At 36.7% G+C, this 26,329-nt stretch overlaps 2 protein-coding genes across 4 annotated transcripts; one reads left to right on the top strand and one right to left on the bottom strand.

Annotated features, from left to right (window-relative positions):
• Window positions 1-98: 98 nt before the first annotated feature.
• On the bottom strand, window positions 99-26,329 carry LOC136031010 (exocyst complex component 4-like). 3 transcript variants are annotated; one of them, XM_065710177.1, is made up of 3 exons: window positions 26,284-26,329; window positions 11,822-11,950; window positions 99-5,683 (listed from the first exon to the last, which is right to left on the bottom strand). In XM_065710177.1, the coding sequence occupies exons 2-3, from the start codon at window positions 11,932-11,934 to the stop codon at window positions 3,208-3,210; spliced, it is 2,589 nt and encodes an 862-aa protein (XP_065566249.1). In that variant the 5' UTR covers window positions 11,935-11,950; window positions 26,284-26,329; the 3' UTR covers window positions 99-3,207. The 3 variants fall into 3 exon arrangements, with proteins under 3 accessions (XP_065566249.1, XP_065566250.1, XP_065566251.1); XM_065710178.1 differs by having other exon boundaries at window positions 26,277-26,314; XM_065710179.1 differs by lacking the exon at window positions 26,284-26,329 and adding an exon at window positions 26,179-26,265.
• LOC136031569 (uncharacterized) lies at window positions 16,995-17,381 on the top strand. The gene has a single exon (XM_065711239.1). It carries the CDS (start codon window positions 16,995-16,997, stop codon window positions 17,379-17,381), a length of 387 nt encoding a protein of 128 aa, XP_065567311.1.

Below are 26,329 nucleotides of genomic sequence, written 5' to 3'. Positions count from 1 at the left end.
TTTAAAGGGGAAGGAGAGGGGGGGAATAAGGAACGACTAACTTAACCTTACTGTTAATATTTATCAGACCACAAAAACAGTATTTAAAAAAGAATCAGTTTAAAATTGAGGAGATATAATTTATTCAACACGAAAAAAGACAAAAATCAGCGTAATATATATTCAAATATCAACCAATAATTAAACATTAAGACACACGCGCAATAACCGAAACTACCCAAATAAATATGTGTATAAAGAAATTACGAAATTCGTGGGGAGGGGACCAAGGAAGTTGATGAGTACTAAAAACAGATCTAGAGGCCAGAATTGCAGGTAAATCTTATTTTTACCCTATTTACGGGATTTTTTTCATATTTTGGTAGGTTTTCGACCTTAGGAACAAATTCAGCTAAAGAACATACCTACATATTCTCTAAGAGTTTTCGGAGTGAAATCCTAAATAGATACTCATTATGAACGAAAGCGCTGTAATACGTGGGACATACAGTGTTAAAGTGGACCCAGTCCATGGAAGACTTTTTGAAATATAAATTCTAAAACTAAAATGAGTATAGTCGAATCTTTTTTATACCAAATTCAAAATAATAATCATCCCAAATGGAGAGGAATAAAAAGTTGCGTATTAAACAAAGAATTCAGCATTAAAGTGTACCAAGTACAAACAAATTAAGGGTCGATTTATAAGCTCATAAATATTATGCTTATAAATATTGACGATTGGGGATTCAGTTAGGATTATATTTTCAGTAAGCTTTCTGCAATTCCACAACTTTGGAATTTTCAAAGAAAAAAATGCCTTCTAAAAGTGATTTATTACTGTAAAAGAAGCCATAAATATACCAGTTTTCTGTCGAATAAACCCTTTGACATTTCTATGACGATTCAGTCCTAGTGGCGATAAAAAAATTACCCCAAGATTTAAACAATATCCTTTTTGGTATTGTCATTGAAAAGATCGAAAAAGTGACAGATTTGTCCCCTCCCCTCTCCTAGATTAAAAAAATACATTTGCCTTTTCCCCATAAATTTCCATGAACTGATGCCACTGGTATAAAAATCCATGTTTTAAGGGCATATCCCATTAACTATATATGAACCTCTACCCTTCATTTGTCAACTTCCATCTTGAAATAGTCAGTTGGGATCTGAAGCTCATGTTTGTAAATGCCTGTAACCGTCGAATGCAAGAGAATTCTTGGAAATTATGTATCAGTTTTAAAGTTTATAATTAAAGTAAAGGGTGGCTATTTATATGTCTAAAATATTTGGTATTCAAATTCAGTTTTGATGATGAACTATTATAATTATATTATAATTAATAATCAACCGTCGAATGTAAGAAAATACTCGGAAATTATGTATCAGTTTTTAAGTTTATAATTAAATTAAAAGGTGGCTATTTATATATCTAAAATATTTGGTATTCAAATTCAGTTTTAATGATGATCTGGTAACGATAAATTTTGCCAACTATTACATAATGCTGCAGAAATGAATTATTTGAGTTATAATTAATAATAGATTTTTTAATTAATTACATTAAATTTATTAATTATCTAGACTTAAGCAACTAAATTTACTATCTTACTGTTTTTTATATTTGTTTAAGCCCAATAAACAGTCTGAGGGCCAACCCACTATGGTAAGTAGCAGCTTTTAGGTAAAAGCTGAGAACCATAAACAAAACAAAGCTTAGGTTCATTGCTGCTATGAAAAAAATTAAGCTCCCTTCCAGTAACTGAAATATCTTGGACAATATGCGAATTACAATAAACACAATATATTGCAGCACAAAACCTACTTATTCTGTACTCAAGGGCCACCGCTCTTCAAACAGGGAAGGGCTTGTGACTCCCAATTTTGAGCCAGTTCCTGGCTGCAGCCGGAAAATATCACGTTTCAGCTACGTCGAGGAAGTGCCATTTTGAAAATCTAACCCTCAAAGCATGAAAGTAGCTCATTCTTTACAATTTCTTAGTTTAAACAATATGGCATTATAATTTAAATATAGATTGGTACATCTGACAGTTGAATAATTTCATTAGACAGAAAACAATAATGGAAGAAATTTTTATGACTTTCTGAAAAACGTTACTCATAATTGTAGTTCGTTGTATCAACAGGTCATGGTCACCTGTTAGGGGCAGGGCAGGTGAGCAGGAGGGGGGGGGGGCAGGTCAAAGTCGAACTGGGAGTTTGTCCTCCTTCAAGGTCCAAGATATATAGAAACTTCAAAACGCTGCAACACTCAGAAAATAAGGCGGTTTATTAACCCCAAGGGCTAGGATATAACTAGACTTTTTCTTAAGGATGATACAATTATGGGTAAATCCAGAGTTGCAGAAGAGCAGCCTACATTAAAATTTTGAACAATTTGAATCTATCTAGAGAAAGAAAGTTGGCATTGTCAGGAAACATTTTCTTTTCTTGGGCGGGGGGGGGGGCTGTTAAAAGGTCTAAGCGTTCAAACCTGAAACAAACTACACTGAAAACACAAGAAGATTAAATTTACATGCAAACATAGACGTTAATTAAATCGAAAAACTGTCTAAAAATTTCAAACCGCACCCCAACTCCCCCGTAAAGGCTGAGGATATGTATCACCCATATTCAGATTAATATACTCCCATTTTACACAAACACTTGAAAAAATATTCTTCATGAGTTTAATGGTTTTTTTTATTAACTTTTAGTAGTCAAAAAAAAAAAAAAACTCCATCAAATATATGCAAAGTCTCGACTTGGCTTTTGTACAAATTGGCACATCCTTCCATGAAAATAAACCTGAGGAAATTACAGAACACAAATAAAGCAAATTAGGTACTTTGTCCCCCCCCCCACAACCCAAAAAAATTACCTCAGTTTACTTTTGGATAAACGTGTTTCTTTTCTGTACAGGAAATTTCCCGTATTCTTTTAAATCAATTCTTAAGCTTATTTTGATTATGAATTGTGCTTTAAAATCATTCCTAAATTATTGAACAAAAAAAAAAGAAGTCAGGTACCAATAATAAAACAACAATGGGTAAACATATAGGAAAGTATAATAGGAAAGTATCTGAGACCTTGCCCCCCCCCCCCCACAGTTTCAATTTAAAACCAGTCTAGAACAAAACAAAAAATAGCTTTAATATCACTAGCACCTATAGAACAATTGGAAACAGACCGTCACTTCTTCACTGAATTCACCTTCAATATTTTGCTTCAAACTGCAACACCAACCTCCTCAAACAGATCAGTAAGACGATCCAACTGTTGCGAGAGGCTTCGAGGTGATCCTCCTCTGCTCCTATTCAAGAGTTTCAATGCATCAGCATATTCCAGCTCTGTAAATAGCTTTCCCTTTTCCAGAATACTATCTAAAAGTTCATCTGGGGTCAAGACTAGCATCTCGTAGTACTGCCCAGCTCTTTCTAAGCCAGGTTCCCGACGTCCACTAAGGTTGTTCATCGTCTGACTAAGTGTAACTATATTCCGCACCATTTTTCGAGCACCAGCAGCATTAATTTTTGCAATTGTGGAAGCGTTTGATATTAGAATACTCCCACAGAAATGACCTACGCCTTCTATTATGTATTTCTGCTTCGAACGTTGAAGAACAGGTGACAGCAAAATATCAACATTACTCAAATGTTGGCAAAGCTTCGTAATCTCTACATCTGGCTCCGGCGATTCACTCAGTAACCAATAGTTAGAGTTACGCATCTGCGAGCTAAGGTGGTAAAAACAATGGATACGTATTTCCAAATGGAGGATAAGCAAACAGGTATCAGAAAGGTCTGAGAATTGACGTTGAACCGACTCTAATTCTTTCAAATTTTTGAATGCTGCTCGAATGTATCCATTAATCTTCCAAGTAAACCATTCAAGAGATTCGTGCAGAGTACCTAGCGCTTTCATTTTCAAGAGATCATTTATCATTTCGTTACTAGATAAAGATGATTCAGGCAGATTTGAAATTAAAACTTTGCTTTCTTTTGCAAATTTATCGAGTGCTTCTTCAGGTGTTTCATGTTCAGGCGTGTCATGACTTAACTCCTCTAAAGCTTTCCAGCTTGGTAGCGATTTTAAAAGTCGAGCAATGTCATTGTCTTTCACCCACGACGCTGAGAGTATTCTACGATCATCCAAATCCTCATCTACAGTTGATCTATAGTTAGAAAGCACTTTTTCTAAAAACATACTAAGAGCTTTTATTAAAAATTCTGCATTCTTGTTTGTCACAGTTGGAATATTTGAAGCCAAATGACAGGAAATACGTACAATTTTTTCAGCTTCAATACACCACTGATAAATAGGCTCTTTTGCCTCAAGAGCAGCTAAAGTCACTGGATCTGATATCAAAGCGTAAGTACTCTCTGCCTTTCTATCAATTTCACTGAGTGAGTTTTCTAAATCAATCTCGAGCTCGTCCATTACGCTTTCAGTGGCAGTTTGGGCAACATAATTATACAGCTCACAATGACTTCCACTTGTATAACCAATATCCACATCAATGTCTTTCATGAGGTCTCGTAAAGTGATATAAGCTAAAACTAAATTATCAGCCCCAGGTTGACAGAGCAGCGGCATATTACTTTCTGCGCCTTTATCACTCTTGCTTTCTAAAGCTAACCCAACTGCTGATGACCGGAAAGTGAAAAGTGATTTCAATGGTCTATTTGTTCTTCTTCTAAACTGTTCATTGAAATCAAAGGAAGATACTTGATGCTTAACAGGAAATAAATCAGAGGACCCATTTTTCTTTGTTATATGCCTATGTAAGACATCCTGAATCTCAACCTGAACTGCAGTCCACACTTGCTTAACTGAAAACATCTGAACATTAAGTTTTTGTTGGTTAGCGACAGTGGCGAAGGCTGTCCGAGTTTGATTCAGAGCGTTCACTACATGACGCACTTGCTGAACCACAAGTTCTAAAAATTGACCAATATTTCGATCACTTTGTTTTAACTGGTATTCTAGAGTGTTTTCTATGATCTTTCTGAATTTCGGACACATATTGATATTGATTTTGTCAATAGCATTTTGAAGTTTTCCAATCTCTACCAGAGACTGACAAAGATTTGTCAATTTAATAATTTGAAATTCTTCTGCCCTCCCTGTTTCTACCTTAGACAAAATCGCTTCTCGAACCCCAGGATTAAGCAGCTGTTGAAGTTTTTCTCTACCCGAGCCAGAGGAGGGGACTCTCTGAAAATTCCCGAAAAGAACACTTTTGCACGATTCTTCAAACACCAATTTTTCCACATTTGACAACAATGCATTATAAATAATTTCTCTTTTATTTTCAACTTCTTTTCTAAGTTCATTGAGACCATCAATTTGTGACAATGGGCCATCCAAAGCCTTAACTGTTGTACAAAGCAGTTGAGATGCTTTTGCATATTGTTTTTTATCAATAAGTCCCAGGAGTTCGTCATTGACATCTTTAAGCTCTTGTATATCATTCAATACTTTACACATGGTCTCATGTTCCTGGCTTTCTTCCCACAGGCGTCTCAGTTCATCATGTTTATACCTGAGTTTCACACGGCATGAAGATAGTTGAGATCTCACATCACGAATCTTCTCTAAAGTCTCTGAAACTCTGCTCATGGCATCACTGTAGGCTTTCATAGATTCTTCAAAAGTGTCAGCATATTTGTTCACATATTTATCAACTCGAGCATCCGTTTCCCTAAAATAAGACCCAAATGGTTAGACAATACTGTTTCAAGCGTAAAGTATGAAACAGAAGACAAAACTGTTTCTTACAAGAGCAAAATATCAAACCGGTATACAACTGACTATTATTAACTAATTATTTTTATTTTGAAACAATCAATATTAGGAATTCTAAGAATAATTACTATAGTGAAGCCCAGACGCCACTTTCCAAGGGAGATTACCCCTAACCCTAAAAACCCAGAATAAGCTGTTGATTTTTCTCTGATGAGCTGACTGATAAAACATGGTCAACTCAGTCAATCAATTGATTATGGGATTGAATTCGGTAATGAAATATTTTAATAACATTCAACATCACTATCCAAATAGCACAAATACACACAACAGAATGACAAATTAGGTTGTCTCTGGTACAGTTTACTACACTCAAGCTACACCAGAGATAACCTAACTTGTCATTTTGTTGTGTATATTTGTGCTATTTTCATGTCGATGTTGATATTATGTCACGTTGATATTATTAACATATTTCAAACTCCAACTGTACCAGAGACTAGTGTTGGGCTATAATTTGATTAAACGATATATCGATACTTTTACTTTCGATAATCAACCTATCGATTCCGATATTTCTGATCAGTTTGTTTCTCGGTTTACCTTTAGGTTTTGCCAAAAATTCAATAAGAAAATTGTAATTAAAGAGTATTTTGCATAATTGTTTTCAAAATTTTGAATAAAATACAAAAAAAAATCAATATAACAAAAACCCAGATCTGGAATTACTCAAACTCGGCTCTAAAATATAGCCGATTTGGATTTAAACACAGTAACTATAAAATAAAGTACTGTCTATTTTTGGCTATTCAAAATCACCAACTGTAAATATTTTCTCCTGGTTCTGCCTTTCAGTGATTAGATCAAATAAACCATAAAGTTTTTTTTTCAACTGAAAGTAAGTATAAACATGATTTTACTCCACTTTCAAGAAAAATATGGATTAATACTATTTACCTCTTAATATTCTAATCAAATTTTGTAGAAACACATTAACATAAACAACAACAGCTAAGAGCTCATATGGCACTTGTGACGAGGCAAGAAGAGCTAAGAGCCAAGAGACCATATGGTATGAGCTCTAACAAAATTCTATGAATCAATAGATTAATTCAAAAGGAAAATAAGAGGCTTAACGCCAGTCAGGATTTAAAATAAGAGCTCTGAATCACGATGTCCTTCTAAATATCAAATTCATTAAGATCCGATCACCCACTCGTAAGTTATAAATACCTAATTTTTTCTGATTTTTCCTCTCCCTTTAACCCCCCAAATGGTCAAATCTGGGAAAACGACTTTATCAAGTCAATTTGTGCAGCTCCCTGACACGCCTGCCAATTTTCATCGTCCTAGCACGTCCAGAAGCACCAAACTCGCCAAAACACTGAACCCCTCCCCCCAACTCCCCCAAAGAGAGCGCATCCAGTACGGTTCCGTCAATCACGTATCAAGGACATTTGCTTATTCTACCCACCAAGCTTCATCCCGATTCCTCCACTCCAAGTGTTTTCCAAGATTTCCCCCTTCAACTCCCCCCAATGTCAAAAGATTTGGTCGGGATTTGAAATAAGAGCTCTGAGACATGAATTCCTTCTAAATATCAAATTACATTAAGATCCGATCACCTATTCGTAAGATAGAAATACCCCAATTTTAACGTTTTCCAAGAATTCCGGTTTCCCCTTCCAACTCCCCCCAATGTCACAGGATCTGGTCGGAATTTGAAATTAGAGCTTTAAAGCACAAGATCCTTCTAAATTTAAAATTTCATTGAGATCTGGTCACCTTTTCGTATGTTACAAATACCTCAATTTCAAAACCCCCCCCCCAACTCCACCAAAGAGAGCAGATCCGGTCCGGTTATGTCAGTCACGTATCTTAGACAGGTTTTTATTCTTCTCACACAGTTTCATCCTGATCTCACCGCTTTAAGTATTTTCCAAGATTTCCGATCCCCCTCAACTGCTCCCCCAATTACGCTGGATCCGGTTGAGATTTAAAATAAGAGATCTGAGTTACAAGGTCCTTCTAAACATGAAGTTTCATGAAGATCCGATCACTCTTTCGTAAGTTAAAAATACGTCATTTTTTCTAATATTTTAGAATTAACCCCTCCCCCCCAATAGAGCGGATCCGTTCCAATTATGTAAATCACGCATCTAAGACTTCTGCTTATTTTTCCCGCCAAGTTTCATCCCGATCCCTCCAATCTAAGCGTTTTCCATGATTTTAGGTTCCCCCACCCCAAACTCCCCCCAATGTCACCAGTTCCGGTCGGGATTTAAAATAAGAGCTTTGAGACACGATATCCTTCTAAATATCAAATTTCATTGAGATCCGATCACCCGTTCGTAAGTTAAAAATACCTCATTTTTTCTAATTTTTCAGAATTAACCCCCCCCCCCAACTACCCCAAAGAGAGCGGATCCGTTCTGGTTATGTCAATCATGTATCTAAGACTTGTGCTTATTTTTCCACCAAGTTTCATCCCGATCCCTCCACTCTAAGTGTTTTCCAAGATTTTAGGTTTCCCCCTCCCAACTCCCCCCCCCCAATGTCACCAGATCCGGTCGGGATTTAAAATAACAGCTCTGAGACACGATATCCTTCCAAACAACAAATGTCATTAACATCTGATCAACCGTTCGTAAGTTAAAAATACTTCAATTTTTCTATTTTTTCCGAATTAACGGGCCCCCCACTCCCCCCAGATGGTCAAATCGGGAAAACGACTATTTCTAATCTGGTCCGGTCCCTGATATGCCTGTCAAATTTCATCGTCCTAGCTTACCTGGAAGTGCCTAAAGTAGCAAAACCGGGACCGACAGACAGACAGACCGACAGAATTTGCGATTGCTATATGTCACTTGGTTAATACCAAGTGCCATAAAAAAACGGAAAATATACATTTTATGAGGAAAACCCCTCCTCAATACCTCTTACTTCACGCCGAAGTTTCTTTTTGTATTCTAAAAATCTCCTTGCTCAAATTAAACGGCTCTTATGTTTCAGGAGTTGTTGTTGTAATAATTGGTACAAAAAGTGAAAATTAGCGGAAATTAGCAAGATTAGGAGGGCTATTCCCTCTCATACACAATATAGTTTCTGTTTGTTTTAAGTTTTAATGTTGCTTCTTACTTTTAGTTGAAAAAATTACTTTTATTTAATTTCTGATTTTTTTTTAAAATAATGCCAAAAATTTCACCCTTTTCTCCATGGAAAATTTATCCAAGATAATTCCTCCTGTGTAAGATCCTCATTGCGGAATTTTCCGCATGAAAAATTCATGCCTGCTGAAAATTCTCCCCTAGAAAACTTTTTACGGACAATTCCGTCCAGAAAATCTTTTTAGCCTACTTTCGTTTAAACAAAAAGTTGTTTTTCTTTTAATCTCTAATCATTTTTCGAATCATGCCGGAAATCCTGTCTCCGTGGAAAATTTTTCCAGGAAATTCTCTCATCCAATGTCTCAATAGAAAATTTCTCCCGCGAAAAATCCCCTCCAGCTGAAAAATCTAGCAGACAATTTCAACTCCTTTGAAAACTTACTCTGGACATTTTCCCGAAATAGCTCCACATAAAAACTGAATTGATAAGGAGAAAGTGAGTCAAATAAAAAAACACTCCCGTGTGTAGTTTCCCTGTGAAATGTCATCCCCAGATACTTCTCAACCTTTCCTCCCTTGTAAAATCCCCCCCCCCCCGAAAAGTATCCCCTCAGAAAATTCAACCTCCCCAAAATATGTCTGTTAACTTCCTAATAACAAATACCATATGTAAACATTAGACAAATTCCATAACTTACAACCCTTTCGCCAGGGACTTGCAGGGTCGTGTCATCCCCAGAGACATGAGTACTTGACCTTTCAACTATACTGATCAAAACAACTATCTCAAAATTTTGATCCAATGACTTTGGGAAAAAAGGGGCGTCAGAGGGGAGAGAATCTAGGTGCCCTCCAATCGTTTTGGTCACAAAATGGGGAAGTAGAACTGTAATCTTCGAGCAAGCCCCCTCCTAATCTTGTATGAGCATCGGTTCACACTGGCAAAAAAAAATAAATACAAAATCTCATATTTTTGCAGATGGAAGCTAGAAACCCTTACATTAAGGTTCTCTGATATGTCGAATCTAATGGTGCGATTTTTATTAAGGTTATTTGACTTTTTAGGGGCGTTCCACCCTTTCTCGAAAGCCATACAAATTTCCTCAGGTTCATAGCTTTTGATGGGTATATAAAACATGATGAATGTTATATATCTGGAGTCGGCATAAAAAGCCAACTCATTTGGTGTACCTATTATTATCAAAATTTCTCCTTGTTACAGTTCTCCTTATTTACAGTTCATTACCACAAACTATTTGATTAACTGATAAGACCGGAAACTAGTGACTCCCTATTGAAAATCAGGAGAGCCGTGACAGATACAGCTGTTGACGAAGCCTGACTTGCATTGACTACTGAGACTTCATCATGTCACCCTCACAAACTGACTTGATTCTGCGGTGTCTCAATCACAGGAACTGCCTCGTCACTTGCATCTGTTGATGCAGATTCCAGTAACGCTAGATCCATGTCTCTTGCTATTTTACTCTCGACTTGGAGAAGATCTTCGTGGGTAATATACAGTCTCATGAAAAGTTGATTGAGGTATGTGGCAATCGTGAGGAGTGTGATCTGAACAAGGCCTATAAGCCAGAAAGGTATTTTATCTAGCCAAGCCTTTTGGAGGTTCTCAGCAAAATTTTAGAGTTCACCTTCACTGAACGTAGTTTGAGAACAGGATATGCCAACTTATGGATAAAGGCTGTGCAAGCTATGTCTCAGCACATATGAATCAATGGGTTGAATATATTATTCTTCTTCTCAGCCATTTACGAAACAATTTTCTATGTTGGATCTTCTCTGCTGGACCTTCAGCAGTAGATACAAGAAAAATCCGAAATAAAACCGTCTTCGATATTGATATTTTCGTTTCGATTTCGATATCGGTATTTGGTGTGATATATCGAAATCGATATCCAATATCACCCAACACTACCAGAGACAACCTAATTTATCATTCTGTTGTTTGTGTCCGTGCTATTTGCTGGTGATATTAGAAGTTATTAAGATATGTTTTGTTTATCGTTCCGCGTTTCCTGCTTCTTTATAAGTTGTGTTTAACTTAGCTTAGTTAAATTTTTTTCCTTGATATAAGCTTCTGGACTTGAAGCAGAAATATTCGGATTTCTTCATTATTTAAAGATTGTTGCTTTGTCTTCTGCTTTGTTTAAAGTATTATACCCGTTTTCTCAGTTTTTTCATTGGTTAGGTTCTGTAAAATAAAGAGAATAGCGACATACATAGGTTGTTTTAAGCCATGTTGGCAACAATTTGAATTCAAGTCTACAAAGGCTTAATAAGAAACTTTCCATTAGTACATTGGAATTCCTTTTCAAGTTCAGCCAATTCTTTTCCTATTGCAAAATTCAGCCTGGCAGCTTTCTGCAAATCTTGAATATTTGATGGAAAGCAAAGCGAGCTTAGCTAGCCACCTTGCGAATATTGTCCTATTGTTTGGCTCTCAAGATGAAAGTTCTGTTTCGCAAATGTGAATTTTATCATTGTGATCTACACAGTAACGAAATTTTTCATTGGTAAATCCAATCAAAAACTATTTCGACCAGTTACAGTCAATCTGAGGTTTATCAGCTGTATACAATACAAAGTTTTCTCTCTGATGGCCATCAACTTTTCTTTAAAATCCCCAAAAATGAGAGGAAACCTTAATAAAAAATGAAGGTAAAAAAACAATAATGTAATCTAATTTAAATAAAGTGTAAAAAAATAAAATAAAATCACAATCTCTCAGAAGGCACTGTATCCACTGAGTCAACAACTGCATCTAAGTGCAACGTAGACAGAGTGACAGAGGATGGCTGAATTTGGAGTTTCTCTATAGTTGGGAGGCTACCAGCTCCTTAACCAGGACATAGCAAGCAGCCAGAGAACCGGCAGAACTCATCACAGAGCGCAACATGGATGGAATCTTTATTTCGCCCCAATATACAATTTAAGATAGCCAAAATGAAATAGAGAATTTGACCTACCTATATGATCTTTCAAGTTTGATCTTTTCCTTTTCTCTCTGGTCATTTTCTCCAGTAGCTGACAGCAAACGAATCACCTGCATCAATAAACTCTGTGATTCACTTGGATCCATTGTTTATAAGAGTAACCTGTAATAAGAAGAGTTCATAAAAGTTAGTGGTTCTCTTAACACAATTCCTGGAAAGAGTTCGGAAGTTAAGAATACTCCTCCTTCATCAACCCAGTTTAGGGGGTCAGCACATCCTCTCTGTCTCTCTCTTTTAGTGTCATTAGAAAAAAAGACAAGCATAACTAGTAGTGGAGGAGGAGCCACGATAGGCATAAAGAATCTATTGCATTTTAAGGGGGGTTTAATTTAAATATTCCAGGTAGTTTGAGCAGAATACAGGTTGATGTGATAGCAGCAGAAATGTATGCTGCAAAAGCTTGTTCGAAGTTTAAGCTTCGAATAGCCCCTCCAAAGCTTATTCGATCCCCCCTCCTTCTACACAAAGTGCCTCTGAGAAAAAAAAAATGAACAAATATTAATGCGTTGAACCCTTAGGTTATGGGTCTTTACTATAGGTAATGCGATACGATTGCCCCTGACTTAAACAGAAGAGTAGAAATTTCAATTTCCCTTCTAATGAAAATCTGGAATTACCTAATAGGAAAATAGATTGGGTTTTCCACGGGGGAGGGGGAATATTCCATGGGGGTATTTTCCGGGGGAGCTAAATGCTGGCTCCCAGGGGGAAAAGGTGGCATGAATACAAGATTCTCTGAGATGTGTAATTTGAAATAAAAATGAGGATATTAATTCTGCTTCGGCCCTCCGTATTGTTGAAAATCCAGATCAAGTAGTTCTTTTCGATGAGGCAACTTCAATACTTCAAGTAAATGGCTTCCCACATTCTTTTGGGAAGGCAATTGAAATTTTAAAAAATCCATAAATAGATACATTGCTTTAAATAAAGATACTGGAGATATTTCAATAAGCCCAATTTACAATAACTTAAAATTAAAGGAATCAAATAAAATTTTTCTTCAGTTTAGATTAAAATCATCAGACCACACTTTTAATGAAAATTAGGTCAGAAGACAATCTAAGTCAATCACTAAGCAGAGAATTGTTGCCCAATCTAATAGCTGAATTGCCTTTCATTTATTCTGGCTGAGTTTTTGGTTTGTTTGATTCAGTCTTTCTTCTGCACAGTTAGAATTAATTCAAAAAATCAGTTTTCTTTCTTCTTTTTTTTCAGCACTGAAGAGGGCTGGGCAGAAGTCCCTCACAAAATATCTGCCTCTATCATTTTCGCTTTTTTTTTGTCTGCTGGCTAACATTACCCTCATTTTCTCAGCTATTTAACGTTGTTATTTTTTTTCTTGTTTTTTATGTCAATCCCGCTTGTAGCCCTTTCTACCTTTAAAAATTCACAGAACTAGTGTAATATTATTTCAGCTAATAAACCAACATTTTAAAATTATAATTACCTGTACTATAATACACATTATCGTTCTGATAACCAGAGACCTAAGTCAGACAAACGACCTTTTAAACCAGGGAACACAGCTATGCATAAAACAAAATCATATTCAATCCTTTTTCTGTCAGCCTCTTCACGCTTTTGTGTAATAAAAATTGCAAGGCGTTGTAAAATATGTCATTAAAATATGTACAATACCGGTAACATAGGTAAAACTCGTAAATTACGTAAAATGGGTAAAATACGTAAAATATCAATTTCACCGTGACTAATTTTACCAGTTACAACACTACGTCTAAGTTACTAGCAGTAGTTGTAGTGATAGTGGGCAAATCCACACCACATCATCCCAGCTATTCCTGGTAAAATAATACCTAAAAACTATAACAGATAGTGCAGAGAAATAGCTAAGTGAAATAGTTAAAACTTCCCTGACTGATAGAAATTATACTTAGGAATTACATCATATGCAGCCCAATAGCGCTGCTGAAGCAAAGAGCAATGGGGGCAAAAAGTATTATTTTTTCTTTTCTCTTTTTCTTTTAGACCAGGGCACTTCGTATCGAAGAAGTTGTTGAAACCTTGAAAAGAGTTCATTTGATTGGAAATTGGAAGAGCTTGTGATAGTCAAAAGTGATTGAAGGGCACCTAAAATCCCTTCCATGCCCACCATTTCTCCAAACACATCCAATAGAATTTTAAAATAGCCATTTTGTTCAACGTAGTTTGAAGGCCCGGAAATTATGTCTTTGAGGATGACCCCCCCCCCCCAGGGCTCTCAGGGCAAGGGTTGTAAGTTATGCCCTATAGGGCATACAAGGTTTATATAGAAAGAGTGATCGTATAAACTTTGGAATGGGCTCATTGGATTGCTAATCAGAAGTTTTAGAGTGCTTTTTGACATTCAGAGTGATGGGAGGGAGGATACCTCCCCCCAGCACTTCGTATTTTCTAAAAATACATCTGATAGAAATTTGAGATGGCTAATTGTTGTCGTAGAAACTTCGAAAAAGGCTCATTCGATTGGAAATTGAAATGGCTAGTGCCCTTTTTCATAGTCGAAAGTTATTGGAAGGCAACTAACCTCCCTCACACCTCCACCATTTCCCCAAACACATCCAATCAAAATTTAGGAGAGTCATCTTGTTCAACATAGTTGAAAGGTTCAGAAATTATACCTTTGAGGATGACCCCCCCCCCCCCCCGCAAAGCCCTCAGGGCAAGGATTACAAGTTATGCCCTGGGGCATATAAAGAATATATACATACATATATATATATATATATATATATATATATATATATATATATATATATATATATATATATATATATATATATATATATATATATATATATATATATATATATATATATATATATATATATGTATATATATATATATATATATATATATATATATATATATATATATATATATATATATATATATATATATAGAAAGGGTGATTGTATAAACTTCGGAGGGGGCTCATTGGATTGGTAATTAGAAGTCGTAGTTTCTTTTTAAGATTCAGAGTGATCAGAGGGTGAATACTCCCCACAGACACCTTGTATTTTCCTGAAACACATCTGATAGAAATACTGAAATGGCCATTTGTTGTTGTAGAAACTTCAAAAATGCTCATCCCACTTCCCCTCCTTTTTAGTACCAGATGTATAATTATTCAACACCAAACATAATTTCATGAAAAATTGGGAATTTTCCTCAGGGAGAATTTTTTCGGAGGGGGGACGCCAGATCTGAACTACACGATGAAAAGAAACAATACTGTTAAAAATTACCAGCCAGATTTACAAAAATAGAAGCACATTAGAAAAAGCAGTATCACTACACAGAGATGCACCTTGCTGCGTACAAAAAGAACTAATTATTTTAACAACATCCTAAAAGAAAAGGCATTGTAGAAGGGAAATTTAACAGGAGATTGCTTAGCACAACTGAGGACTATTAGTCAAATAGTGAGGGGGCAGTAAAAGTTGAAGAGTATATTACAGAACAAGCAATTAAAGTTAAAAGATCCGAGTCTCAGGGCTCTGCTCTGAGCTTAAGCCTGTATAATTTGAATCGAACTGATTTACTGTTAGATGACTACTTAGTGATGCCATCTGTATTTAGTGATTATACTGCATTTTGGGCCATTGGCAGAACAGTAGAAGTAGTTGCAAAGGCATAGGATACACTTTCAGTATTATAAACAGGGGCTACAGAGGCAGAAAAGTACTGCAGTGAAAATAACCTGGAAAAGCATAAGCTATAATCCTGACATAACACCATAAAACAAAACTATGACAATTGTAAGTAAAATAAATTTCATTTATATTGCCATTTATAACAAATACAAGTAGATAAATCATGTAAATAGAATAAAGGGTAAAACTGGTGCAAACAGTATTACTGGCTTTCATATAAAGTGAATACACCACTTGATGCCTTTTTTTATGCTGTTTATAAATATAATAATCACTTCTACCGCAAATTCAGATTTAAACACTTTTTGACCTCTTAAAAATGACCTATATATGGGGTCATTACAAATCTGTAATAGCTTAAAAATAAATTTGGGCTATATATTTGCACATCAGTGGGGTGGAGGTAAAGCATAGCATATATTAAATACGTAAACTAACCATTGCTGTATCTTTTTTTTTGCTTTTTTTTTCTTTTTTTTTATGTGTTTGTGCACAGCGAATTTTAACGAGAAGAGAAATCACCAGTGCAACAGCCATAGGCATGACATATACTGTAATTTTGATCTCAGTTGATAAACACAGTGGTTGTACCAACTCATGCACTGATTTTATGAATGGTGCTGATATTTTCTATTCAGTTAAATAAAGAACATGAAAATAAGGACATAACATCTACCAAAATGTCAATCTTGTTAGGTAAACTGGCAAAAGTTTTCATTTAGTTAAATGAGGAACATGAAAATACTGAAATGATATCTTTGAAAATTACTATCACATCTGGTAAGTACACCAGATTTACTGATTAGAAAGAATGGGCAAATTTTTCATTTGGTAGAAACTAGTACCAGCTACTTGGAAGGCGTTAAAGTTGCAGTCACATTTTATAACAGGTTAGGTGGTGGGATTGAGCACTATGGGTGGTAAAGAGAGTAATGCCCATCCCAGAGAACACGTGTACATTTAAAACTTCACAAAATACATGAACTGGATGAGTGATCTCAACTGCAAAGGAATAGATTAATGGAAGGCATTAGATATGTTAAGTTTAACCCTAGAAGGGTAAGCATTCGTAATTTTACAACATCAAAACACATTTTTTGGTTACCATGGAAATAGATGCATTGCACAAACCCACCTGTTATTTATACTAATATTACAAAAAGCCAGTTCTTGTGCCCTCACCAAGGTTTTATTATCTGAACTATTAGGGGAGATATTAAGGGAGAGTAATACTGTTCAGGAAAACCGCTTTTTATTAAAACTCTGTAATTACTTAACTTTTTAAGCTATGAGGCAAGATCAGTTTTCTAACCTTGTTTACGAGCTCTGTAGCAAATTTTGTCAGGTATAGAATATGAAATGCTGAATCTGGCTATTGTCTGATTTAACCTATTTGTTCCCCTATTGGGGGAATAAACTGAAATGTCACAATTGACAACAGGTTTATATCCATTCCATTTGCAGCAGAACTACTGAAAAAACGATATTGACTGATGACAGTTGGGGCAGTAAAAAAAAAAGGGAATATTCCAGAAGAGTTGCTTGTGAGCAAAGGGAGAATTGCAGGAACCTCAATGTTCTTTTTCAATCAGGAGCCAACTCTAGTAGGCCTATCATATCTTGCTAAGCCTTCAAAAATGGTTCTGGTTCTGTCAACTTGTTGTGAGGGTACTGGAATCACATATCCCATCCAGAAGCCTGAAATCATTGAATATTACAACAAAGCAAAAGATGGTGCTGAAACATTTGACCAACTGTGTAGTTCAATGTCAACCACTTGGAAGACCAACAGGAGGCCCATGTGCATATTTTATGGGCTGATCAAATTGAGTGCATCAACAATTATGCCATCTATCCTTCAATATCTCCAAATCTGGTGAAAAACCATATTCAACAAAGGCTTTTGTGAATGCTCTATTCAAAGAGTTGGCCTAGCTGTATATGGTCACTTGCTTAAAAACCTCAATTTTTGTAGTACTTGATCAGACTCGTTATCAGTCAAACAACAGAGGGAACAGGGGAAACATGTTGAATAATGTCTGTGGAAGGAAAAAGAAAAACCTTTAGAACAATCTTTGCCCAGTGTGCATTTGTCAAATGACTACCAATTTTTCCAACCACTGCAAAAAGCCATTCAGCAGTGAACACCATGTGAAGTCATGCAACTCTAAGTAACTCTAATGCAACTCTAAGAAATGACATCAGTCTTTTGTGCTGTCTAAGACATTATTTGAAGATCTGTTTTTGATAATTCCCATTTACTTTTAAAATATACTTAGGTGATGAATTTTAGAAGTCAACGTTTCTTCAAGTAGTAATTTTTACAAAAGCTTACCATGTATTTTACTTTTTGGGAAGCTTACCTTTCTAGGGTTAAGGATACAATGAGTAAAAATGAAGTGTTGGGGTTTATGAATATATATTCAACAAAGACTATTATAAACATATCAATACCATTTTTCACAAAACAACAACCCTAAATGGATTTTAGCAGCTGGGCAGGTTGTTTGCAATCTGTTGCCACATTAGCAGCCAGAAAGCACAAATTTGCCTGTACAATACAGCTGCAAAAATTCCTGGAGTCTTGGGTAAGGAAGCTGTAAGCAGAGAGGTGTTTATCTTTCAAAGTTGTCATTATGCAAGCAATATGTCTGGTATTTAACAAGATGTCCAATAACACATATGAGCAAAACTCTAACACTACTGTGTTAGACTTTCTAACACTACTTTCAACTCTAACAGGAACCGTGCATCTTCTTTATGGGTCAAACAAAACAAGTCACTGCTTTGAAACAAGCCAATGAGTGTTGAATTAATAATGAAGCTTAAGAATATGTCAATGATAAGATGGACATTCCAAATTCTGTGTTGACACATTACATGCTTTGATTTTATTCTGATTTTTATGCTCACAGTCCAACACTTCAGACTGAACAGTTTGATCTGGTGATTGCAAACACAAGACTCAGGGCAACATACAACGTCTTATATGACCTCTTTCAAGACTGATCTGATAGAGGAAAATCAGGGTATCAAAAGCAGCAGTGGAAAATTTCCTCACTCCCCCTCCCCCTCAACATTTTGGCTAGTAATGCCCCTGTCAGCTCCAATAAGCATAAGAGAGAATGGAACAGTAGGCATGCCTACAAAAGAATTAATAATCAAAGGAAGAGAAATTAAACTTGATACATCATCACATATTTCAGAAATACACAGCTCCATACATAAAGTCTTGCAGGGAGACTTCAAATAGCTCAGAGACACAGGTGATGATTTTCTATGTTCAAGATCATTGACACCAAAATCAAGCCTTAAACTCTATAGAACTTATCAAAGAAAGAGGGGTGTCTTTTATTTAGAGTGAGATCCAAGAACTGTCGATGCAAAGAATACCTTCCCTATGTTATGGAGAAAATCTAGAATGTATTAACAGTGGTAATCATGAAACCCTTCAATACATTTTATTTGACTATGTAGCATATGAAACCCATAGAACCAAAATAAGGAACTTACATTAAATCACACTTGCTAGCAATATGGACAAATCTAGTGTATGCCAGTTAGTGATGATGGGGCCGCGGGACACCTGTTGCATCCCATTGAGCGAACAATGGTTTTGTTAACCAGTCCTTGTCAAGTTTTGAAGCTATCAATTGTTGTAGATCCCACTGTTTTCTTGCTTAGACTATTCCACAGACCTATAATTTGATTGTAGAAGAAATTGCTTCTTTTTCTTGTCTTAGCATGCTTGCAGAACAGCTTCACTGAATGACCTCTCATGCTTGACAACTGGACAGTTTCCAGCATATCTTTGTCATTAGACTTGAGCAGCTTATAGGTCACTATCATATCATTTCTCTATTGACAGTATGTCAGAGTTGGTAGCTTCAGGCTCTGTAGTCAACATCCATACTTTTTATCTTTCAGATTCTTTACACATTTTTTGCCTATCTCTGAACAGATTTGAGAGCCATCTGATCTGATTTATTAATTGGTGTGGCAATGCACATTCCATACTCCAATCTAGGTGTAGTGATTATGATTGCTTGGCTTTGCTAGTGCTTGTGTTTATTCTTGCTGTGTGTGCTATGCTTATGCTTGCTTTTTCTTTGCAGGAGCTTGGGTTAAGTAAATGCATTAATAAGAATTGTTGCATGGTGTCAGAAGCAGGATCTTGGCATTGAAAACTAACAGCACTATGGAAGTCCAACAGCCATCCATCAACTGGGATGCCACCTACTTGGCAGATGAATGGAATCGATTTGAACAGCATGCCTGGTTGATGCTTATAGAACTGATGGCAGAAAAGACAGAAAAATCTCAGTGTGCCTACCTGCTTATCTGGATGGGAGAAAAGGGACGAGAGATCTTTAATGCTTTCGAAATGGAAAAGAGTGAAGCCAACAAAATTGAACCCCTTATCAAATACTTTACAGACTATACAAGCCCAAAGAAAAACACTGTGTTTGCAAGATACATCTTCCAGAAGAGGGACCAGTTAGAAAACGAAAGTATTGAAAGGTACATCACAGAATTAAAAACATTGGCCGAACCATGTCTGTACACAGAACAAGATGAAATGATTCGTGACCGAATTGTCTGTGGAATTCGAAACCAAGCTGTTCGAGTGTGACTCATTAACTCTTGAGAGTGCAGTATCAAAATGTAGAACCTACGAAACAACCCAAGCTCAGCTAAAATCATTCAGTGGTAGTAAACCAATATCTATCAAGCAGGAAGTTGATGCAATCACACGTTGTCCAAGCCGGAATAGCTTCCAAAATCAGAAAGCTTCTGTTAATAACCACACCAAGGGTAGAAAATGCTATTTTTGTGGTGGATCTTACTCGACCAATCATGCATGTCCAGCAAAGGGGGAAAATATGTACACAGTGCAAGAAGCCAAACCATTTTGCAAGGGTCTGTTGCAGCAACAAAAACGTAAACACCACTGATGAAGAAACTGAGTCATTCAGAGAGGCAGTCGATGATCAAGAAACAATTTTCCTGTATGCCATTGACAAGTGTAGTGGCAAAGATGAAGCCCTTGTCCCACTGACCTTAAATAACCAGCTTTCAGTCAACTTCAAAATTGACACAGGAGCCCAAGCAAATGTCATTCCCAAAAACATTTTCGACAAGCTTGACCCAAAACCGAATCTGCAATCAACTAATCAGTGACTGACCAGCTACTGTGGTGCTAGGATCCCTGTCATTGGCACTTGTAACCTTACCTGTAGCCACAAACAGTATCCTAGGGGTGCTCACAGATTCTATATAGTCGACTCAACATCAACCCCAATAGTGGGATATTGATCCAGCATAGACTTGAACCTCATCAAACTGGTACTCAATGTTAATGCAGAACAAACCAGCATAGACGAGAAGTACAAAAGCCTCTTTGAAGGCATTGGCTGACTTGAAGGGGAATGCAACATCCATCTAAAAGATGGGTCCATACCAACCGTCTATCCGGCCAGAAGGGTACCAGAGGCACTAAAAGACAAACTCCAGAACGAACTTAACAGAACGGAAAGAGACGGAATCATTGAAAAAGTCATGGGGCCAACAGAATGGGTAAATTCAATGGTGATGATTGAAAAAAAGAACGGAACTGTAAGGCTACGCATAGACCCAGTAGACCTCAACAAATGCATAAAGCACCCTTACTAGCCCATACCTACCTTAGAAGATGTTACAGCCAAGCTGCATGGTGCAAAGGTGTTCAGCAAAATGGATGCTCGGTCAGGGTACTGGTCATTAGTCCTTTCTGCAACTGCATCTGAGATGACAACATTCAGCACTATATATGGGCGTTATCGATTCCTAAGAATGCCCTTTGGCTTACTTTCAGCACAAGATGAGTTCCAGCGCCGTATGGAAGAAGCATTTGAAGGGCTGGAAGGAGTAGCCATCATTATTGATGATATTCTAGTGTATGGAGCAAACCAAGAAGAGCATGATGAAAGACTCCAAGCCATTATGGAAAGAGCACTAGAAAAGGGTGTTAAATTCAACAAGGATAAATGCAGCTTCAGTGCAAGCAGCGTATGCTATTTTGGGCACGTAATTGGAGCCGATGGCATGAAACCAGACCCAGAAAAACTGAAGGCCATCAAAGAGATGCCCAGACCTCAGAGTCGCGAAGAGCTGCTTACCCTCCTTGGAATGTTGAACTACCTCGCAAAATACATTCCCGACCTGTCTACTAGAAATAAAAGCCTTCAAGACATACTCAAATGTAAGCCACTCTCTTGGAGTCCCGAAAATGACCAGACGCTGGTAGAGTTCAAGCAGTCAATCATGTCAGGCATCTCCTTCTTCAACTATAAGAGTTTGAATGTGGAGCTGAAAGTCGACGCGTCCAGCCATGGCTTGGGAGCAAACCTCTGTAGTGATGGAGAGGTAGTAGCATATGCATCCTGTGCACTTAGCAAAACTGAGCAAAAGTACTCCCAACTTGAAAAGGAGCTGTACGCTATTGTCTATGGATGCAAGCACTTTCACCACTACCTCTATGGGAGACGCGTCAACGTTATCACTGATCACCGCCCGCTTGAGACAATAGTCAGGAATCCTATCCACAAGGCCCCTCCAAGGGTACAGAGACAATTCCAACCATATGATCTTCATCTGCAATTCCGGCCAGGTTCAGAAATACCAATTGCTGACGCTCTTTCTCGTCTCCACCTTCCGGATATCGATGAGAAACTAGCAACAGAAATAGACGTGTATGTTCATCAGATCTCTAGACATCTTCCTGTAAGTGATGAGAAAATCCTACGAATCCAGGAAGAAACTTCCAAAGATAGCCAACTCAGGATTCTGGCGAAAACAATCCATGAAGGCTGGCCGAAAAGTAGAAAAACATGCCATTCAGAGGCACATCCGTTCTGGAATATCCAGCATGAACTGTCAACAAACAAAGGGATCATCTTCAAAGGCGAGAGATTGGTCATACCCAAGATATTACAGCCAGACATCTCCACGCTGCTCATCTTGGAGTAGAAAAGACCAAGCAAAGAGCCAGAATGCTGGTTTATTGGCCTGGCCTGAACGCAGACATTGAGCAGTATGTTCATAGTTGCCAAACATGTGCTAGAAACATGCCATCAAACCAAAGAGAGCCTATGATCAGTCACGAAATACCATGTCTTCCTTGGCAAAAAGTTGCATCCAACCTATTCATGTTCAACATTAATGACTATCTTGTAACAGTGTACTATCATAGCCGTTTTTTTTAAGTAGACAAACTCAGTTCCACTACGTCAAAGGCCATCATCTCCAAACTCAAATCTCATTTCACCAGATATGGCATCCCATCTATACTAATATCTGACAATGGCCCTCAGTACTCTTTGGTTGAATTCCAAGATTTTGCCAGGACATGGGGATTCACTCACAGAACATCAAGTGCAATATACCCCCAGTCCAACAGCCTTGTGGAAAAGACTGTCCAGACAGCAAAGAGCCTCATGACGAAGGCATTAGAAAACGGTGAAGAGCCATACTTGGGACTGCTCAAATACAGGAACACACCCATGGATGGACTAGCCTCACCGTCCCAGCTTCTGATGTGTTGTCAATTGAGGACACTTCTGCCATGTACCACTGACCACCTAAAAAAGAAAGTGGTCAGCAATCGCAAGTTTTTGGAGAAACGTACAGCTCTCGGGAGACAACAGAAGTGTCAGTATGATGTGACGTCTAGGCCTCTTCCGTCAGTAGAAGTAGGGAAATCAGTATATGTGCAGAAGACTCCTGGTGGCAAATGGAGCCCAGCAAGAGTAATTGTCCAGTCTGAGGCCCCTCAATCCTACATAGTTGAGACAGATGACGGGTCTGTCATAAGACAGAATAGAGTTCACCTCTCAAGCTGCCTTGGCATTGACTCGGAGACTAGAGACCTTGGTGGGCCAACTATCATATCTTTGACCCCATTCTCTACTCCAAACAAAGAAATTCCAGCTCAAAAATCACTGTCACCACCTGGAAATCAGCTCAGCAGATCACTGCTGTGCTCCTCAGCACCACTAGACCCAATGGAGACAGAGCTCACCTCATCTGAAGCCTCAATTCAGCCATGTGGAGCAGCACCTCTTCCCCAAGTCAGTGCAAGAACACAATCCACAAGAGTGATCAACCCGCCAAAGAGATTGAACCTGTAAATAGTTGTGTGAAGTGAAAAGTATGCAAAGTGTATACCAGGAGTACATATGAGAGAAGTGGGCCTAGCACCTTCATGTACTCATTAAAAAAAAAACAAAAAAAAAAAAAAAAAAGTGTTGTGTGATAGTAGATTTTACTAGTGTAACAAACCTTATGTGTACTTAGAATACACAATAGAGAAGTGAGCCTAGCGCCTTCTCGGGATGTAAATAAATTTAGTGATATCTCAGATAGTGATGATATGGTGCAGTACTGGTGTATTGTGAACCAATTAGTTTAAAGTGAAAAGAAGGGAGATGTAGTGATTATGATTGCTTGGCTTTGCTAGTGCTTGTGTTTATTCTTGCTGTGTGTGCTATGCTTATGCTTGCTTTTTCTTTATAGGAGCTTGGGTTAAATAAATGCATTAATAAGAATTGTTGCACTAGGTTCATCAGGCTTTTATAGGGTTTAGTCACTATTGCTGGGGATCTACTAGTCATTGTTTGCTAAATGATACCATGAGTCTGGTTAGCTCCTGCTATTGCAGCATAGGTGTTGCAATTGAATTTGGGGTCTTCATCCACAACAATGCCCAAATCTCTTTCTGAGGTACTCTTAGAAATCAGTTATATCTCACTGGATTTATTAACATTGAATATTGCTGTTGTGGGTTATCTCTTTCAAAATGGAGAACCTTACATTTTTCAACATTAAAGTCAATTCTTTGTATAGCCTATTGCCCCATTAGGAACTTTTAGGAAGAACATAACTTTATCCATATTATGGATTTCTGCTGGGTTTATATAGTTCAGTTGAAAACAGTAGCTATTCTTTAAAGGTTTTAAGTAGATTTAGAAGCAAAACTGATTCAGATGAATTATTGATATTGAACAGCAAGGAGTATATGTCAGTTGCTAGAATTAACTAGTGGAACTGTGTTACTAGTAACAGAAGGGTGGTAAATATGATATTAGGGAGGAATCATAAGTATCTTAAATTTTGAAGAATTTTCTATATGGCTGTGTTAGTGTATAAAGATTACAAGTACACATATTAAGAAAACATTTCTTACTTCATAATAGCCTATGCATAAAAATTCCAGGTTATATATATATATATATGTAAATATATATATATATATATATATATATATTATTTATAATATATATTCCCTTCTAATATAATATACATATATATAAATTTATAAAGTTAATTAGGATTATGGCAACATTCTAGTGTAGCTACTTTTCACTATCTTGAAAAGGGGTTAGGTTAGGAAACGAAACTTTTAGTAATAAATCCAGGGCCAAAAACATACTCTGGGAAAGTTTTGCCAAGCTACTATTTCAACCCTGTTCTGATTTCTAAGTCTTAGAAATTTGCCTACTTGATAGATCTATACCAATTAAAATTTTGACAAAACAACATTTTGCCTTAATTTTTGATTATCAGTTTCTTTTTCTCTGGTCTTAATTCTTGAAAAGACAATTCCTGTTATTTAAGTAGAATTTTACACCATATCAATGGTTTTTTTTTGCTAAATTTGGGAAATGTATTTGCAGGTCTTTGAAACTTCATAAATTAAGATTGAGCCAAGTTGTGAAGCTGAACAGTTTTCTTGTACTTCATTTAAGCATAACACATGTTTTGCAAGGTTTTATCTTCATATCACAAAGATTTTTAAAGGTCATCAAAGGTAACTGTCCTCTATAGAGAGAAGGAGTGGAGATAGGTACTTCAAAATACCTTCCCAGTACTTAGGGTGAAATCTTCAGTATCCAATTGAGCAAAATTATATAAAACTAAAACCCTCACACTTTACCAAAAAAGGAATTGTGAAGAATTATATATACCTTATCAAAAAATACCTAAAAATCTATGCTATGCATCAATATGGTTATTATTAAAATTACTTAAGATCAAAACTTCAAATTATTAGTTTATTGACTTATGCTACCTACAAAGACCTCTTTTTGAAAATACAATGCTATTTTGATGTATAGGCCTATATCCTTTCAGTGTTTCAGTTTTATTCACATATTAGCAGAAAGCTGATTTTCTTTCAGTTCTAAAAGTATAAATTTTATTGCTTGATATTTATTCTATAAATCACAAATATTAAACATAATTATTTCTTTTCAATTACTTATCAATACAGAGACCATATTTTTATTTTATGCTGATAAATTATTGGTGAAAATTTCACTAAGAAAGGGGGGCTCTTGTTACTACATTCACAAACAATAATTTTGTAGTAAAATAGGGATGGTCAAAAGCCCATCTCTATTTTTCCTGAATGCCAAAGAAAAGTGGTCTTTCCCAGAAAAGGGTCTTTTACAATACTTTAGTCTGTTGACCCATGCCTGAAAGGTTTATTTTACTAACATAACCCCTTTCCAAGATAGTGAAAAGAAGATAAACTAGAATATTACCGGATTAGTTTCTTAGATGGAGGAAATAACAGATTTGGACACTTTCACAAACCCTATATTGATGTGTAGGCTAAATTTATTTGTGAAAACTGACTTATCAGGCTTAAGATTATACGCTAGCTAAAAAGCCAGTTAAATAAGAGATCTTCTTTAGAGGTATTCCAACGGAAGCTTCATAACTTTTAAACAAACCATGAACCTGATTAAATTCCTCCTAAATTGTCAACCGCTATATTCTATTTGGA

This window comes from Artemia franciscana, chromosome 9, assembly GCF_032884065.1.
Source record: "Artemia franciscana chromosome 9, ASM3288406v1, whole genome shotgun sequence".
Taxonomy (NCBI): Eukaryota; Metazoa; Arthropoda; class Branchiopoda; order Anostraca; family Artemiidae; genus Artemia; species Artemia franciscana.
The sequence above is the reverse complement of the archived record's forward strand: the minus strand, read 5'-3'. Positions and strand labels throughout refer to the sequence as shown.

Excerpts from the sequence above, each read along its gene's own strand:
- LOC136031010 (XM_065710177.1), bottom strand. The coding sequence starts at position 11,934 with ATGGATCCAAGTGAATCACAGAGTTTATTGATGCAGGTGATTCGTTTG. Across the intron at positions 5,684-11,821 it reads AAACTTGAAAGATCATATAG|GGAAACGGATGCTCGAGTTG; the intron begins GTAGGTCAAATT and ends GTCTTATTTTAG.
- LOC136031569 (XM_065711239.1), top strand. The coding sequence starts at position 16,995 with ATGACAGTTGGGGCAGTAAAAAAAAAAGGGAATATTCCAGAAGAGTTG.